This window comes from Carettochelys insculpta, chromosome 2, assembly GCF_033958435.1.
Source record: "Carettochelys insculpta isolate YL-2023 chromosome 2, ASM3395843v1, whole genome shotgun sequence".
NCBI lineage: Eukaryota > Metazoa > Chordata > Testudines > Carettochelyidae > Carettochelys > Carettochelys insculpta.
The window spans coordinates 167,599,513-167,614,479 of NC_134138.1; the positions used below are offsets into that span (position 1 = coordinate 167,599,513).

At 40.8% G+C, this 14,967-nt stretch overlaps 1 protein-coding gene across 3 annotated transcripts in view; it reads right to left on the reverse strand.

Annotated features, from left to right (window-relative positions):
* Nucleotides 1–14,967, reverse strand: part of RPRD1A (regulation of nuclear pre-mRNA domain containing 1A) — a 58,468-nt gene that overhangs the window by 31,211 nt on the left and 12,290 nt on the right. The window contains exons 3-7 of one of the 3 annotated variants that reach the window (XM_074988010.1): nt 13,651–13,757; nt 13,467–13,561; nt 11,767–11,893; nt 11,480–11,655; nt 3,577–4,020 (exon numbers count right to left, since the gene is read on the reverse strand). In XM_074988010.1, the coding sequence (XP_074844111.1) occupies nt 3,961–4,020; nt 11,480–11,655; nt 11,767–11,893; nt 13,467–13,561; nt 13,651–13,757 (565 nt within the window). In that variant the 3' untranslated portion in view covers nt 3,577–3,960. Of the gene's footprint in view, nt 1–3,576; nt 4,021–4,296; nt 4,380–11,479; nt 11,656–11,766; nt 11,894–13,466; nt 13,562–13,650; nt 13,758–14,967 lie in introns of those variants that run through there. The other 2 variants (XM_074988012.1, XM_074988009.1) reach the window with 2 other exon arrangements.

The following is a 14,967-nucleotide window of genomic DNA, read 5'->3' on the forward strand; positions in this document are numbered from 1 at the left end:
TGCCTCACTTGCATATTCTTCCTATTTTGTTACAGGAAAAGGGTTTTTTTGAAAACAGGGTTTGTTTTCAGAAGAACCCCATCCACACAGCTGTTTTTGCTTCCAGAAATGGCTCTTCTGGAAGCTGGATTGCATGAGAATATGCAAATGAGGCATAAGATATGGAAATCTGCACATCTCATCTGCATTTCTGATCGCTTATTTGATTTCCACTTCCGAAACCAGAATGCAGGATATCCACAGCAAAGGAGTTTGTCCAAGGCTACACAAGATTTAGTAAAGCAATGAATTAAACCTGCATCCCCCAGGCCAATGCTCTAACAACTACTGAGCCACTTCTCTCTATGGTTTGAAGAAGTGACGGTCTAGTTTCAGTCTAGTCAAGAAAATACTGAAGTCTTCAAATGAGAGGTTTAAATTAAGGACCTGATCCCATCAGTGAAAAGGATAATATTAAAAAAAAGTGAAATACAGCCATTACTATAAAGAAACAAAAATTCTTTAAAAAAAAATCCCTGTGACGGAGAAAAAGACTGCATATTACCTCTTTTTAATTCAGTATATAGCTCTCTGTGTTGTAGAATTTCCTCACAAATTTTGTATCTTGAGTCAGGTACAATAGTTCAATAGTTCAGGCTGAAGACCCTGAATACGAGAGTCCCTGGCCTATTTCAAATGTGTGCATGGCCAGAGAAGTGGTGAAATGACTGAACTATGTCAGCGTCCACTGTATGTTCTTCCAGGTCTTACTGCAGCTTATCAACCAAAATAAATTTCTCATAAAGGCACAGGCACTGTGCAGCTATTAATACGGAAGCAGAATTCTATTTTTGTTTACACAACAAAAGTAAAATAGCTGACACAAACTGGAAAAAAACCCACAGGACAATTACACAGAGCTCACAAAAAAACCTGAACTTGAGAGTTCTGTGCATATTGGAATTATGCTGTCTACAGAGGCAAGTACTCCTTGTCATCTTAATAAGGATCAGAAAATTTTTAGTATCTCTTGTATTATAATCCTGTATTTCAAACCCCTAAAAATCGGAGCCAAGAAACTTCTGCACCACAAACAGGGACTAGTGGTATGCTGGTGCAAATAGCTTATCAAAGCCTCTCTTTCACGGATTATACACCTCCTAAAGTACTTAGCTGCTTCCTTATAATATGCAAATGACTGAGGCAGTGAAGAACCTCCTTTTAGGAAGACAAGACTGATTTAGAAGACCAGCTGATCTCTTTTTTTTCCCCCCAAAGAGCTTCCAGAGGGCATAGCTACCAAGGAAACAAACATGTCTATCCATGAGACAGATCAGGATTAAAAACATAAGTGCTGGTGCAGAAGCATTTTATGAATATAATCAGGACAGATAAAAAATGAGGAATACTTGGCTGGCCCTGAACATAAAACCAATTACCTGTCTAGTGCAACAGAAGAGCAAATGAAATAGAAGCCTCATCTAGATGGAAGTGATTAAAAAAAAAGAATCAAGAGCCGCTCTAAAAGTCATGCTTCTCAAATAAAAATTCTTTAGTAATTTGAGTCTTGATTTGAAATGGCATCTTTAAAAAGCAGCTGTCGACCATACAAAATTCACTTTCCTACTGAAGCAGTTAAAGGGATTATATAACTACTAACAATTAGCAAGGGAGGAACTAATTAAGTCATACATTAGGTCTCCTGACCAAACACACACAACTGCCACTTTGTGATAAGAAAGTTTTCTTTAATCCAAGAACCAGAGAAAACTCAAAGGCTACCATGAACTAAAAGCTTAAGATCCATAAACAAGATGTGGAGGACTTATTTTAGAGGAAGAAAATGCCTATTTATAGAACAGTCCCAATTGTAAATATATCAGCATAAATACTAGGGATGTAAAACCCTGTTTACACAGTTAACCAATTAAACATTAAGTTTAACTCATTAACCATTTAAATGGCAAGGAGGGGGAAGGAAGTAGCTGGAGGGGCCAACTGAGGGGACTACTCTGGCTGGGCTGGAGAAACTGCCTGCCTGCAGTCGGGCCCACAAGGCTGCAGCAGCCTCTTGACCGCTGCTGTTGGGGGTCTGCTCAAGCCCCCACAGGTTAACCAGTTAACTGCTAACATCCCTAATATTTAATCAGAACTACTAAAAATAGTTATGATGGATTTACTATTTAGAACTTTCACATTAAAATAGTTTTAGTTCCTCCATACTTTCTACTGGGATTTCAATTTTGCAGTCAATGGGAAAAGGCACAAAAGGAAAACCTTCCCTGGCCCTGCACCATACACCTAAACCCCAGGCAGCCCAAACAATTCTGTGCTAGTCTGTAAATATTAATATGGAGAACTGAAAAGTCACAGCATTCCTGAATCACTAAAAACAGCAAGAATTAAAAAAAAGACAAAATGAGAAGTGTCTTCTCAAACCAGTTTTGCTAATGACACTACATGCACTAATTCTATGCACTGTGTCACTGTTCAGGTTCAGTTTCCACATCAGTCCCCACCACATTCAGTTTATAGGCATTTGCCCAAGTGGAAAAAAGGGCTGTCTGCAGAGGCACTGGCCCAACTGCACAGGCATCTAATAGCATCCAGCTTTCTCAACCTACAGGATAGGCAGTGTGTTTGTGACCAGTTCTTAAAAACGTATCAGCTAATACTCTGAAACAACTGTAGAAATTTCTGAAGTTTTTCTACAAGCGTTTTCAGGTGAGTTATGCACAATTTATGCCACATGGCACAGATATGCCTTCTGAAGCAGAGTAAAAATTACTATGAATTGTTTAACAATTTAGGGTAGACAGGACTATTTATTAAGAGCATGATATTGGAAGGCTACTCCTATGCTTAGAGGTACTCACTGCAGATGTCTTCCTCACCCAAAGACCCCTGATAAAACAAATGTCCACAAGCCTGCATAAAACAAGCCTGCATTCTCATGACCAAGATCATGATAGAACAATAATCTTAAAATGTGTGGATTTTAAAAGGCACCACCTCAAAAGATCTGCTACAGGATTAATGAAATAGCTGTTCAAAGGCCATTTTAACTTTATTCTTCAATGATTTAAGGTAGGAACAATGTGTTGGCCTTCCCAAATTTAAGGAATTTAAACTTATCCTGCAGTATGTTTGTGAAAATGGACCATTTAGCATGCAATGACTACCAACAGTAGTGGTTTCCCATTTCCATTTTACCATACCAAACCCACGTCATTCAGAGCAGTCGAGAAGTAAAAGTTTAGGAGATACTTAATATGTAAACATCTGAACACAGTGGTTTATAAGTAGTGGCAGTGAAGCATGTTATGTTTTCTTTTTTTTTTTTTTCGTCAAGTCTTTTCATTTACAATCCAGTAAGATTTTAATGATCTGCTGCACATTTGAGAATGATTTGTTTTGCCTTTTGTCAGCTGTGATCACATAAAAAACGTTATTGCAAAAACAGCTTTCTCCCACCCATAGCCTCACCATGGATTTACTGGCAGGAACCCAAATATCTATTTGATAAATACCATTTCAAACATTTTCTAGAATTAGACCATAATGCTACTAAAGAGTCATATACCATTTATACTATTGTAACACATCCAGAAAATATGCTTCAGCTCAAGCTACTGACAAGTCAGATGACTGAACTGTATCTTATCCTTTATTAGTTCTTTTTATGAGCTAACAGTTTCTTGGGAAAAACAGCAGTCACTAGTTTTCTGAATGTTCTGCGAAATGACTTTCCACAAAAGGCAGGGGAAGAGTTTGTTTTCAGGGGAATACAGATTAGTGTCTTGAAATTCATAACCTCTATGCTATCAAAACATTAAGATAGGTGGAACAGACAAGGGGAAAGCTCTCTATCATACGTGAGGGCCGTAAGCCGCAACTTTTATCACATACCATTGGGACGTAACTTAACACCTCCGCCAAGTTACTGACAGTTAAATAATGGCATTACTTTTACAGTTTTGTTCAAGTGATAACTTCACGACAAGTCAGACTGTTGATGTCCCTGGTTAAGGGTTCCACGTGCTGACAAGACAAAAGGTTTTAAGATATTGAATGTATTGAGATTATTTGACTGCTAGTCATAAAGCTGATTCATCTTTCATGCCAGCAGATTAAAAATCATAGCTTCTCATCTCCAGGAAAAAAACACTGAAACACACATTTTCTGTTTTTGGTGTAAAAAGTCTGGTTGTGTTTGTGAGAAAATGGAGAGTATCAGAGGAAATGGCAAAGAGATCGTTTTGACACAAGCAGTTAAAGCAATCTTTTCAATTTTCAAAAACAAGAGACAATACAGGATTTAGATTTTGATATTTATTTTTAGCAGGATGTGTGTACTAATGGATGGTGACATCATTAGGAGATACGTCCATGGCCACCACCTGCAACAGAAGCTAGACAGATGTTAAAGAAATCATACTTAAAAATTATAAATGACACTACTTACCCAAAGTGGTGTTATGACAGTAACCTTGATAAAGAGTTGGGTTAGCTTTTGATGAAAATAAACATGACCAATATAAACTTACCATTTATCAAAATTCATTTAAGTTTTCATGTCAATGTTTAATGTTGATGCATACTGTACCTTGATTTTAGCAAGTGTTGGTTTTAGCAAAATACCCACTATAAATCCCCTACTATTTAGAACAGACAGATACACTCATGCAAAACATGGCTATATTGCTCTTAGTGAAAGAAACGTATCTGTAATTCTCTTCAGAAGATAAGAGATCCATACATTTAAGCCTATACTCCAGGTTACAACTGGCAGGAATTCCCAAGACTTTCAAATTCTAATGCTATCAAGCCACTTCAACAGCAGATGACATGTACCCGTTCCTGCTGAGAATACAGCCACTTACTCTTTTTACATGTCAAATCCTTTTGCAAGATGACAAGAAGAAATTATATAACCCCAAAACTCTGCAAGGAAGGTGACCTTACTTTCTGTTGGAGATAGGTATAGTTTTACTTTTTTTTTTTTTTTAAATTATCCTTTTCTAAAGACTACAAGCTTCAGGACTTTCCATAAAAAAGACTGACGTAGCAATAACTAGCTACAAAAGAATAAGAGTTAAATTTTGAAGACTCACAATTAGGACTGTACACAAAAACCAAAAACAAAAAAATCCCTTAAGTTTGAAGGGTAAAATCTAAACAAAACTAAGTCTGGAAACATCTCAAACACATATGCTTGAGCTGTTTCTATGGGGCTCTGCAAGTTTGGAAAAATATCCTTTTAAACAGTTCTGACAAAACCAAATTCAAAATACAAAGCTGATACTGAGCAATACAGCAAACCTTCAAGTTATGCAGAAGTTGTGTTCCTGAAACCCCTGCATAACTCAAATTTTCATGCTTGTCGGGGGGAGACGAGTACCAGACAGCAGCCTAGTTCCTGTGTCCCACTAGTAGTGGGGAGATGGGAACCAAGTCGCAGCCTGATTCCCAGCTCCCTGCTCCTTATGACACCCTGGAAATTGACCAGTTCATGGCTGGTCAGTTTCCTCATTCCCACCAGCACAGGGCAGCCGAGAACCAGCTGTCACTTGGTTCCCAGCTCCCTGCCATTTGGGGGACCTGGAAAACAGACTAGCCATGAGCTGGTCAGTTTCCTGAGTCCCACAAGCACTGGGGAGCTGGGAATCAGGCAGCAGCCTGGCTCTCCTCCCCTTGCAAAGCCAGGAAACTGACAAGGGCAGCAACCTTGGTCAGTTTCCTAGCTCCAGCCAGTGGAGGGGAGCCAGGAACAAGGGGCAGCCTGGCTCCAAGATCCCATCCAATCCTTGAAGCCAGAAAACTGACCGGGGCTACTGTCCTGGTCAGCTTCCCAGCTCTGCTGCCAGAGGACAGCCAGAAGACAGGCTGCCACCTGGTTCACAGCTGCCTGATAGTCCCAGGACTGGGGCACTGCTCCTGTCAGGGGCTGCCGCTAAAAGTCAAACTGCCACCTCCTATAAGAGCAGCTTCCCCGCTCCTGTCAGGGGCAGCAGTCTTGTTAACCTGAGACACTTGCAACTCAGTTGCACTTATGTTGAGAGTTTACTGTAGTGATTTGTAAGCACATGCAGAAGCCCTGTGCATCTCCATCACAAAGCTCTTTGAAATGAACTGACTGAGGCAAGCTACAGATAATATGCTTATTCTAACCATATCTTGATACTCAGGCATTCAAACACGTTGATTATTTTTAAGTATTGCTTTATTATCCAGCAGTTCTCACTGAAATCAACAGGAGATGTTGAGTGGTGATCATTTTTGAAACTCCAGTCTTAAGTGTCTGATTGTGGTTATCAGAAATTAGCTTTAAGGCTGCTATTTTTCAAAAAAAATCTTTGCCTATAATTTTTTTCCCATATGAAGTATGAGTTTATATATAGCCAGTGGCTCAAAAAAGTCTTTACAAACTGAACATCTGGTGAAACCAAGGACGTTTAAGAGCAATTTATCATAAAATAGATTACTATAACAACCGAACAAAAAAAGTAGGCCACCTTTTACTTGAGTGAGAAGAAAAACAGAATGCTATCTACTTGCTAACTCTGTCGATATTTAAATAAGATATTCTGCATGAGACCTGGTAAATGATCCCAGCAAACTTGCTCACGCCAGGCCAAATATCATTGCATTTACAGTTAAAGGCTTAGGTAGAATCATGAGCCACTAGGAGGGCTTAACACAGCTACCAAAGCCTTTACTTCGTCAGGAGGCACAATGAAAGAATGTGACTTTAGATGGAGATAAAAAAATTCTCAGTTCTGTCTCATCAAATGTTGCAAGATGTGCAATCTAATACAGGGGCACAGAACGTTCAATGGGGTGGGGCCCACTGAGAACAGACATGGCCCCTACTCAGGAAGCAGGGTGGAAAAAAAGACACTTTGCTCCCCTGAAACTCCAGTCCCACAGGAGAGAAGGGCCAATGCCAAGGCTCACGGCTTATCCACAGGTCCGGATTAACTTTTCTGTGGCCGTGCGGCTAGTAGAGTGTGGTACCCCCTAGGGTCTGGCATGGGGCCAAACATGAATGGTTCAGTGTGATGGAGGCAGCTGTCAAGGATCAGGATTGGGGTGGCAGGTCTGGGCAGGAATGGACAGGGGTAGAGAGTCTGCGTGGGAGGTAAGGTGTGAGAACAGGGTGAAGGCAGGAGCAGGGTGGCGGTGTTGGGTTTGGGTGGGCATTATGGGGTGCAATGTGGGGTCAGAGCAAGGAGGGCATCAGAGGGGCAAGGAATGGAATCCCTACCTGATGAAGATCCCACTTGGTGGGTGGGACACAGGTAACTGTGCCATCCTGCATTTGCACTCACCAACCCCTGCCACTCCCATTGGCAGCAATTCCTGGCCAGGAGAGAAATCATGGGGGTGGAGTCTGCAAGAGAGCACAGGGACCGCACTTGTCTGTGCTGGCACTCCTCCAGTCGGGCAGGGGGAGTGACAGCAGCACGAAGAGCCACTTCCTCTCTGCTGCCAGGCAGAGCCCATGGGCCAAATATAGACCAGGAGGATTGGCGCTTCCTCACTACTCCCCCTCAGCAGGTGATCAGTGCTAGTGCTCCAGAAAGGTGGGCAGGCACACTGGCTGGCACTCCAGCACTTGCCCCCCAGACCCCCAAACCTCAAGGACCATATCTATTATCTATGAAAGACTGATCAAGATCTGAGTTGTCAGGACCTTTGTATGTTTCCTCCCATTCTTTCTTATACCCAAAGTTATTTCCCAAAACACCAAAAGATACCCATTCACAGCTGTAGTCCAAATACATTTCCTGGTGGAGCAAGCCACCAAATGTTTAAAAGATGTGAGAACTCTCTCTGAAGTACCACAGGAAAGAACTTCTCATGATTCTCTGATGCATGGCTCCAGGACTAGCGTCTATTACGTAGCAGCAGGGCCAAATTGCAGTAGTGCCCTTCCCTGTCAGACGAAGTAGTCACGTGAGAAATGTGTCTTGGAGTCCCAGCAAGCCAACAGCAGCATAATAGGTCTGTCCCCAGATTAGGATGAAGGGGGACAAGGGGAAAGGGGTATTCACTGGTCCTGAGGTTCTCAAGTGAAAATATGTCATGAATACTACTGGATCCCTAAGAGCTGAGATTTCCTGCTTGGTTCTTCATAACAAAAGTCTTTTGTTAAATCCTCCCCACCCCCAGGAGTCAAAAACACTGCAGACTAATAAAAGTTCTGTCAAACAGTGTCCCTATGCTCCCAGCAGTTCTTTAAAAACAAGCTGGAACTTAGAGCAAAATTCTTTTCATTTGTACTGAGACATCATTCATAAATCAATCACCAAAACGATGAAATATTTACTTCCATCTTCTTGGATATACTGCTAAAATGGTCAGGCATTTTTATAAATTCACACTGTTATCACAGCACTGTTTTAATAAAAAATTAGACACATACAATGCAATACGCACATAAGCATTCATCAGACACGGGGTGACCACTTTTAGCTGAAACAGAATCATTTTCAGGCAGCAAGAACATCAGAATGAATATATGAGGCACACAAACCACGGTGCCAACTGATGCCTTCCAGTGGGTTGGCCTTCAAGACAAAGTTTTAGATGGTCAGAAATTGCAGGTCACCAATAATAAAGTCAAAGTCAAACCCCAGGAAAATTCATCCAGCTGGACAAGTCAAGGTGTGGACAGGATCCACAGGTCTGACTCGTCCACCTCCATTTTTAAGGACTGAGTAACAGAAGGCCTAAGTCAGAAGTCTAGGACTGACTGCTAACTTTTGGAGTTGCGTGGCCTCTCTAGATGCAGACACTGACCTGATAAAGCAGGGAGCACTTCTGTAGAAGTGTGAAGACCCTCAAAACCTCAACTTACTCAAGAAACCACAAAGGGATAGTTGGATTCATGGAAGATACTGAAGAAAAAGTATACTGTCTCTTTGGAACCTGTGTCAGAGTAAATAACACTGGAAATTTTAACAGTTGTGCTAGATTCTGAAGCACTTTAAGACCCATGCTTTGTAATCTTTCGTATTAACTTGCTGGACTGAGTGCAACGAAGGTAATTCTGGTAACAGAGTGCTTGTATCTACAGTTGGATGTAGATCACAATCAGCTAACAACCCACTTTAAAACATCTTTTGCTATGTCCACGCTACACAATAAAGTTAATTTTAAGGCCATTAGCTTGATTATACACTGTCACTATCTACACAGTGAACACCACTAGGGTTGATTACAGGGAGCGATAAGGTCGATATTATTACATCCACCATGGGAGCTGGTATAGCACCAAGTTTGAATTTAAATGTTCAAATGCTAGTGTGCAAATATCCTCTCTTTAAATCAATTTTATTGGCCTCCACAATGCCCCGTGGTTGTTCACTCTGGCCACCTCCACCTTCGCTGCTCTCCAGGTTAGCAGGAAGCAGGCAACAGGAAGCCCGCAAATTGGAATTTGGAACCAGAAAGCCTGGGAAATTGAAGTGAACACATGGGTCCATTCTGCATTCATTTATTTATGATCAGCAGAGCAATTACATCTAGCCTTGAAAAAATAGTCCCAGCATGGGATGGTGGCTTCTTCCCAGCACAGGATATAGCAGAAGAGACAGATTTTTTTCCAACGTTGGCACCAGTCTCCCCACCACCACACCTGACCCAATAAAAGCACATGCCTGCAGTGCAGCACAGACTACGCTGCCAGACAGCACCACGTCCTGGCTTGCGTGTAGCGAAGGCTCCAAAGGCGGGAAAGATTTTCAGGAGCTGGCACTCGCCAGGGAGGGAGGTGGGGAGACTGGATGGCATATGCAACACAAGCATGGGAGCTTGATCTTTGCTTTATTTTGGGTGGGGCAGCACAAGCCAGGGGGCTGACAGAAAGCCCCTGAAAGGACCATCTCAACCAGCCCTTGATCTACATCCTATAACCCTCACCATATGTCGGGGGAGATCCCTACAGTCATTGATAGTCTGGGCTCCCTGCACCACCGGAGAAAACTTCTGAAGGGACCATCTCAACTGGCCCTTCATCTACACCTCCCACCCCTTAATTTCGGGGTGAGGGGGTCATATGTCATAAACTGTAATCTGTTCCCGTAATACTTACAGGATTACGTTTCATTTGCTTTTTTGATATTTCAGTTATAAAAGCAAGAGATTTCAGTTAATCTGGCTATCTGTGGTTTTGGGGCCGGGGAGAGAGGGGAAAGAAGTAGATGAGGGACCAGATGAGATGGCAAAGTCACCTCGGTGATCCCAGGGCAGTAGGACAGTCCCTGCCTGACGTGCTAGTTGGCACATCAGGGAGTAATGCAAAGGTGTTCTTTCAATGTGGAAAAAACAGCTGAGCAACCAGTTTACACGGTTCAGTCACCTCCTGAAGCCAGTCTATTTGGTTTCCTTTCACCTGAGATTCTCCTTTCCTTCTCTCCTTCTGAAAAAATGTCTGTTTCCTTTCTACAGGAGGGGAATGAGGGCAACGCAATGTTGGAAGATGACATCACGTACCCACAACCACTTGTGGGGTATTTTTCCCCAAATAGTGCACCAAAGGGAAAAAAAAAAGAATGCTTTGGGGCTAAGAGAACTGTGAATTAGGTTCCCACAATGAGCTGCTGCAACAGCTGATGTTTGGCGATTTGTGTCAGCACTAACTCAACTTTGGGGAGGTGAGTATACTCAGTTTCAAATGTATAAAACCACGTTACAAAATCAAATGCAATACAATCAAATTTCTCTCATAGTGTAGACGTAACCTTACACAGCTAGACCATCTCAAAGCACTTGGATAACTGCATGTTTTCCAAAAATAAGGTGCATTTCTGAGGGAAGCAAGGAAAACATGTCTCTATATGAAGTCATGATACAATAAATTATATAATGCAGAATTTGGTGCTAGAGTGATTGAGGTCTTTAAAATTCAAGCATTAATTAAAGCTTGAGGACAGACAAAATAAGCAAGACTTCAGCAAACAATTTTGTTTGAAAAATAAAGATAAGAAAGCTTTGCTAAACTTACGTAACTCTACCCTGCCCCTGCTCCCCAAGAACAAAAATGTTGGAAACAAAGCTCAGAAAAAGCAACCACTGAAGGACTCAACTGGGAGTGGGGGGGGGGGGGGAGGGGGGATTGTTTCCTTCAGCATACAACCCCCGTCCACATAGCTACTCCCCACAACTGAAGGACCACACCAATATATCTTTTCAGTGCAGACCAGGCTTAAAACAATAACCAAAAGAGCTTTTTCGTATCAGAAGTAAAAAAAGGAAGTGAGCTAGATGCTGAGGGAAAGTTGCCCTCAACACGAACACTAACCACTTTGTGCAGAATTGGTGTTACAGTTTTAGAATTTTGAAGCTAGGGAATTCCTGCTAGTTATGTGCTAGAAGCAAAGACCTAGAAATGGGCATATATTTAATAATCATCTTTTGAGAGAAAGTTTAAGCTAAACATACCAAAATTAAATTTCGTAAAGAACATGGACTAACTGAACAAAATATTACGCACTTCCAACTTATGCTCTTTTTCTGCAAGGACTTCCTTTTGACATCGCAGAAAGTCTGATAACATTCGAGTTAATTGTTTTCTATCGTCTATTTCAGCTGCCAACCTGCCATTGTAATCCGCCAGTACCATACAAGCATCATCTACCATCTTGGAAAGCTGTTCTCCAGATTCCTTATCTAAAAGGCAAGCAAAAAGGGAGGGCGGGGGGAGGAATATAACACCATATTACTAAACCTTGTCAGGATCTCACATGCTAACATTTCAATTACTGTATCCCCATCTCTCACCTGTTATTCTATCTAGTAAGGAGACATCTTGGACTTCAACAGGCAATGAAGCTATCCTCTGATGAACTGCTGCATCTCCAGAGGCAGCATTTTCTAGTTCTTGTAATGCTCTAATGAGATCTGCAGTCTGAAAAAACATACAGCCTTAGAACTGGTTTACTTGTCAAATCCTGATGTTGAATAATGGACTGTCATTTCACAATGAGTTTATGGTACACAATTTGATGGTGTCAGTTTAAAAGCTAATTTTGCCAAATCCATATTACCAATGTGTTTCCTCTCAAACCCCCAAGAGGTAAAATGTCAACATAACATCTATAATTAATTCCCCATAGAGCAGCAATGCAATGTTCCAAATTTTAAGCTGGACTCTCCTACTAAAAAGGGTTTCATTTTCCTTTAAACTCTTGCAGAAGGACAACTTTTAAACATGAAGTACAAGATTTATGGTTAATAATTACCAGGGACCTCCATTTTTACTATATGCTTTTAAATTGCTTAAATTAAATGCAAATTATTAAATTACTTCTTGCTGAATTTTTTCCTGGTGAGCACATGATATCATAACGCACAGCACTAATTTCAATGGTAGTGCATTCATGGACTTGAACTTTGATTAAAGTAGTAAAAAATTAATTATTTGTGACAGTAGGATGTAGTATATTTTGATTCTCTCTCAAGTCCTATTCTAGAAAATAACTTTACTGCTCTGATACCCGCTGCTATGACTAAACACACTTTGGGAAGAAAACATGACATCACAAAAAGCCATAAGCACAAAACAGTGACGTAAATTATGAAAGACCTTGAACAAAGAGTAAAAGAAACTGTGTTAAATATTACACGTTTATGGATCATAACTTGATATAATATTTTACATCTGTAATAGTCCTATCTAAATATGTTCACTTTTTAATTCTTAATCTTGAAACACACTGGCATTTTAAAAATTATATATCAACACTACAATTTTAAAAAAGGTTTTTAAAGTGTCAAATTCACTATTATAAAACACTAAGGTACTGATGAAATTTGTAACCAAGATATAAAAGTACTATAATTAAAATATTTCAGGACCCCTGAAAATGAGACATACACAAGAAGATTGCTGTAATGAGAACTGAAATATGAAAATAAAAGGAATCTGAAATCTTCATTTAATCCTCTGCCACAAAACTTAAGAGATTTACTTATGGAACACTTTAAGGGCCAGTACCTCTGCCCTTGCAAGGTTCCTTTACAGTACTGGAGACCACGGAGACCTTAAATCAGATCCAAAGAATATTCCATTAGTGTGGCAGAATCCTCAGCAAGCATAAATCTGGTATAACCCACTTGATACCTATGAACCCTCCAATGTAATGAACTGCTTGCAGCAGAGCTGGAGTGTTCAAGCAGTCCATCCCTACGGGTGGCCTTTGCAGGCAGCACAGTTGAGAGCAGCACTGAGGCTGCCCCACGTTACATCAGGTGCTGTTTTGCTCATAATAATCTAAGGATTGGGAAAGATTAAAGGTGTCATACAGCCACCTATATGCACCTTTCTAGCTCAAAGAATTGCTTTAGCCCTTAAAAACTTGCTTATTATAATGCAGAGTTGGTTCACTATTACTCAGTGACTGAAGTGCTTTGTTTTTTTTTTTAAATCTATCCCAAATCTTTTGAAAAGATAAAAGTTTATGAACACAAGAAATGTCTACCTGTGGAGGGTCACTTGGAGAGCTTTGGGCTGAACAGTTGTTTTCATCAACATTTATCTGTTCAAATGTGCGCTTCCTGGACTTTCTGTCACCATCTAAAGGCCAAAGTATAAGCCAAAAAATCAGTTCAAGAAACAATACATTTATATCAATAGACAAGCACACATGCACACAGAATACTTACACAAAGCTTGCCTAAGTTGTTCTAGTACATCATTTTCATACACAGATCTTTCCTCCCAAATAGACAGCACTCGGCCAAGGTGCTTCTTACAACTCTCATCAGACTCACTGCAGGGAAAATTGTAAAATCCTTAATAAAAATGGTAGTACAACCCAATAATAAAGAGTGCAGCCCTGCATCTTGCATCCAAGGATGTGAATTACTTTACAAATACCAAAGAATTAAATCTAACTAGAGATGCAGCACAGTATCTAATTACACATCTAATTGATAAACATCTGCATATTCATTAGTGCTACAGGTTACCCACAGCCCTTACTCCCAAGTAAACAGAGAGTGGCTAGCTATGCCTACATCCCTGCTTGCACAGGGATCAGGCAGTCCCACCCCCAACTACGCTTTTGCTTTAAAAGGCTGAGCTGGAACACAGGATGGTTGAGTTCCTGTCCCTGCCATGGGGGCTCGTGCTCTTCCCCCCTCCCTCTCACCACTCTGCATTTAAAATTTAAATGGAGAATAGCTGGACAGGGGGAGAGACAGGGCAGCGGAAGAGCCGAAACCTCATGGCAGGTACAGAAGCTGAGCCACCCTGTGCGCTGGCTAAGTAGAGTGGCAAGGGTTGGGAGGGGGGAGAGAAGATGAGCCAGCCTGTGCACAAGTTCAGCCTTTTAAATTCAGAGCAGCGGTGTGTGGGGAGGGGCTGTTAACTGAATAACAAAGAAATTTTAGCAGTTACTCAGTTACCAAATTACTCGCTTTTTAACATCTCTACTCCCAACACTTCTGAAAGATAAATACCTTTATTTGCAGAAAGGGAAAAGGGAGCAGGTGATTTGTTCTAACTCACCTCGCATTATGTCACATGGAAACAAAAGCCAGGTATCCCAGCCCACCAGCCTAGTTTAATCCCTGAATGCTTAAAAGTGCCTTTAAAGCTAGTGAAACATGACAGATCAATTTTGCCCTTATTCTATTAATCTATATTTTGTTTTTTACAATTAGGTCCTATTATATAAGATGCTAAAAGTTCATCTACTAATATGCTTTCTAGTTTAACTGCTAATAGGTGGCTCATATCCAGAGAAATTATATACTAGACCTGTATCATTAAGGAACATGAAATTAACAGAACATACAATAACTCCAATGAATGAACAAAATTTACTTTAAACCTAACACAAAAGACAAACACAACCTTTTGCCTATGTGAACAGACAATCATCAAGCAAATAAATTTTATTCTGATCAAGGCACATGAATAGGTGCAGAAATTAGAGGTGGGGGGAGTACTGCAGTACCCCTAGGTTTTACACAGTC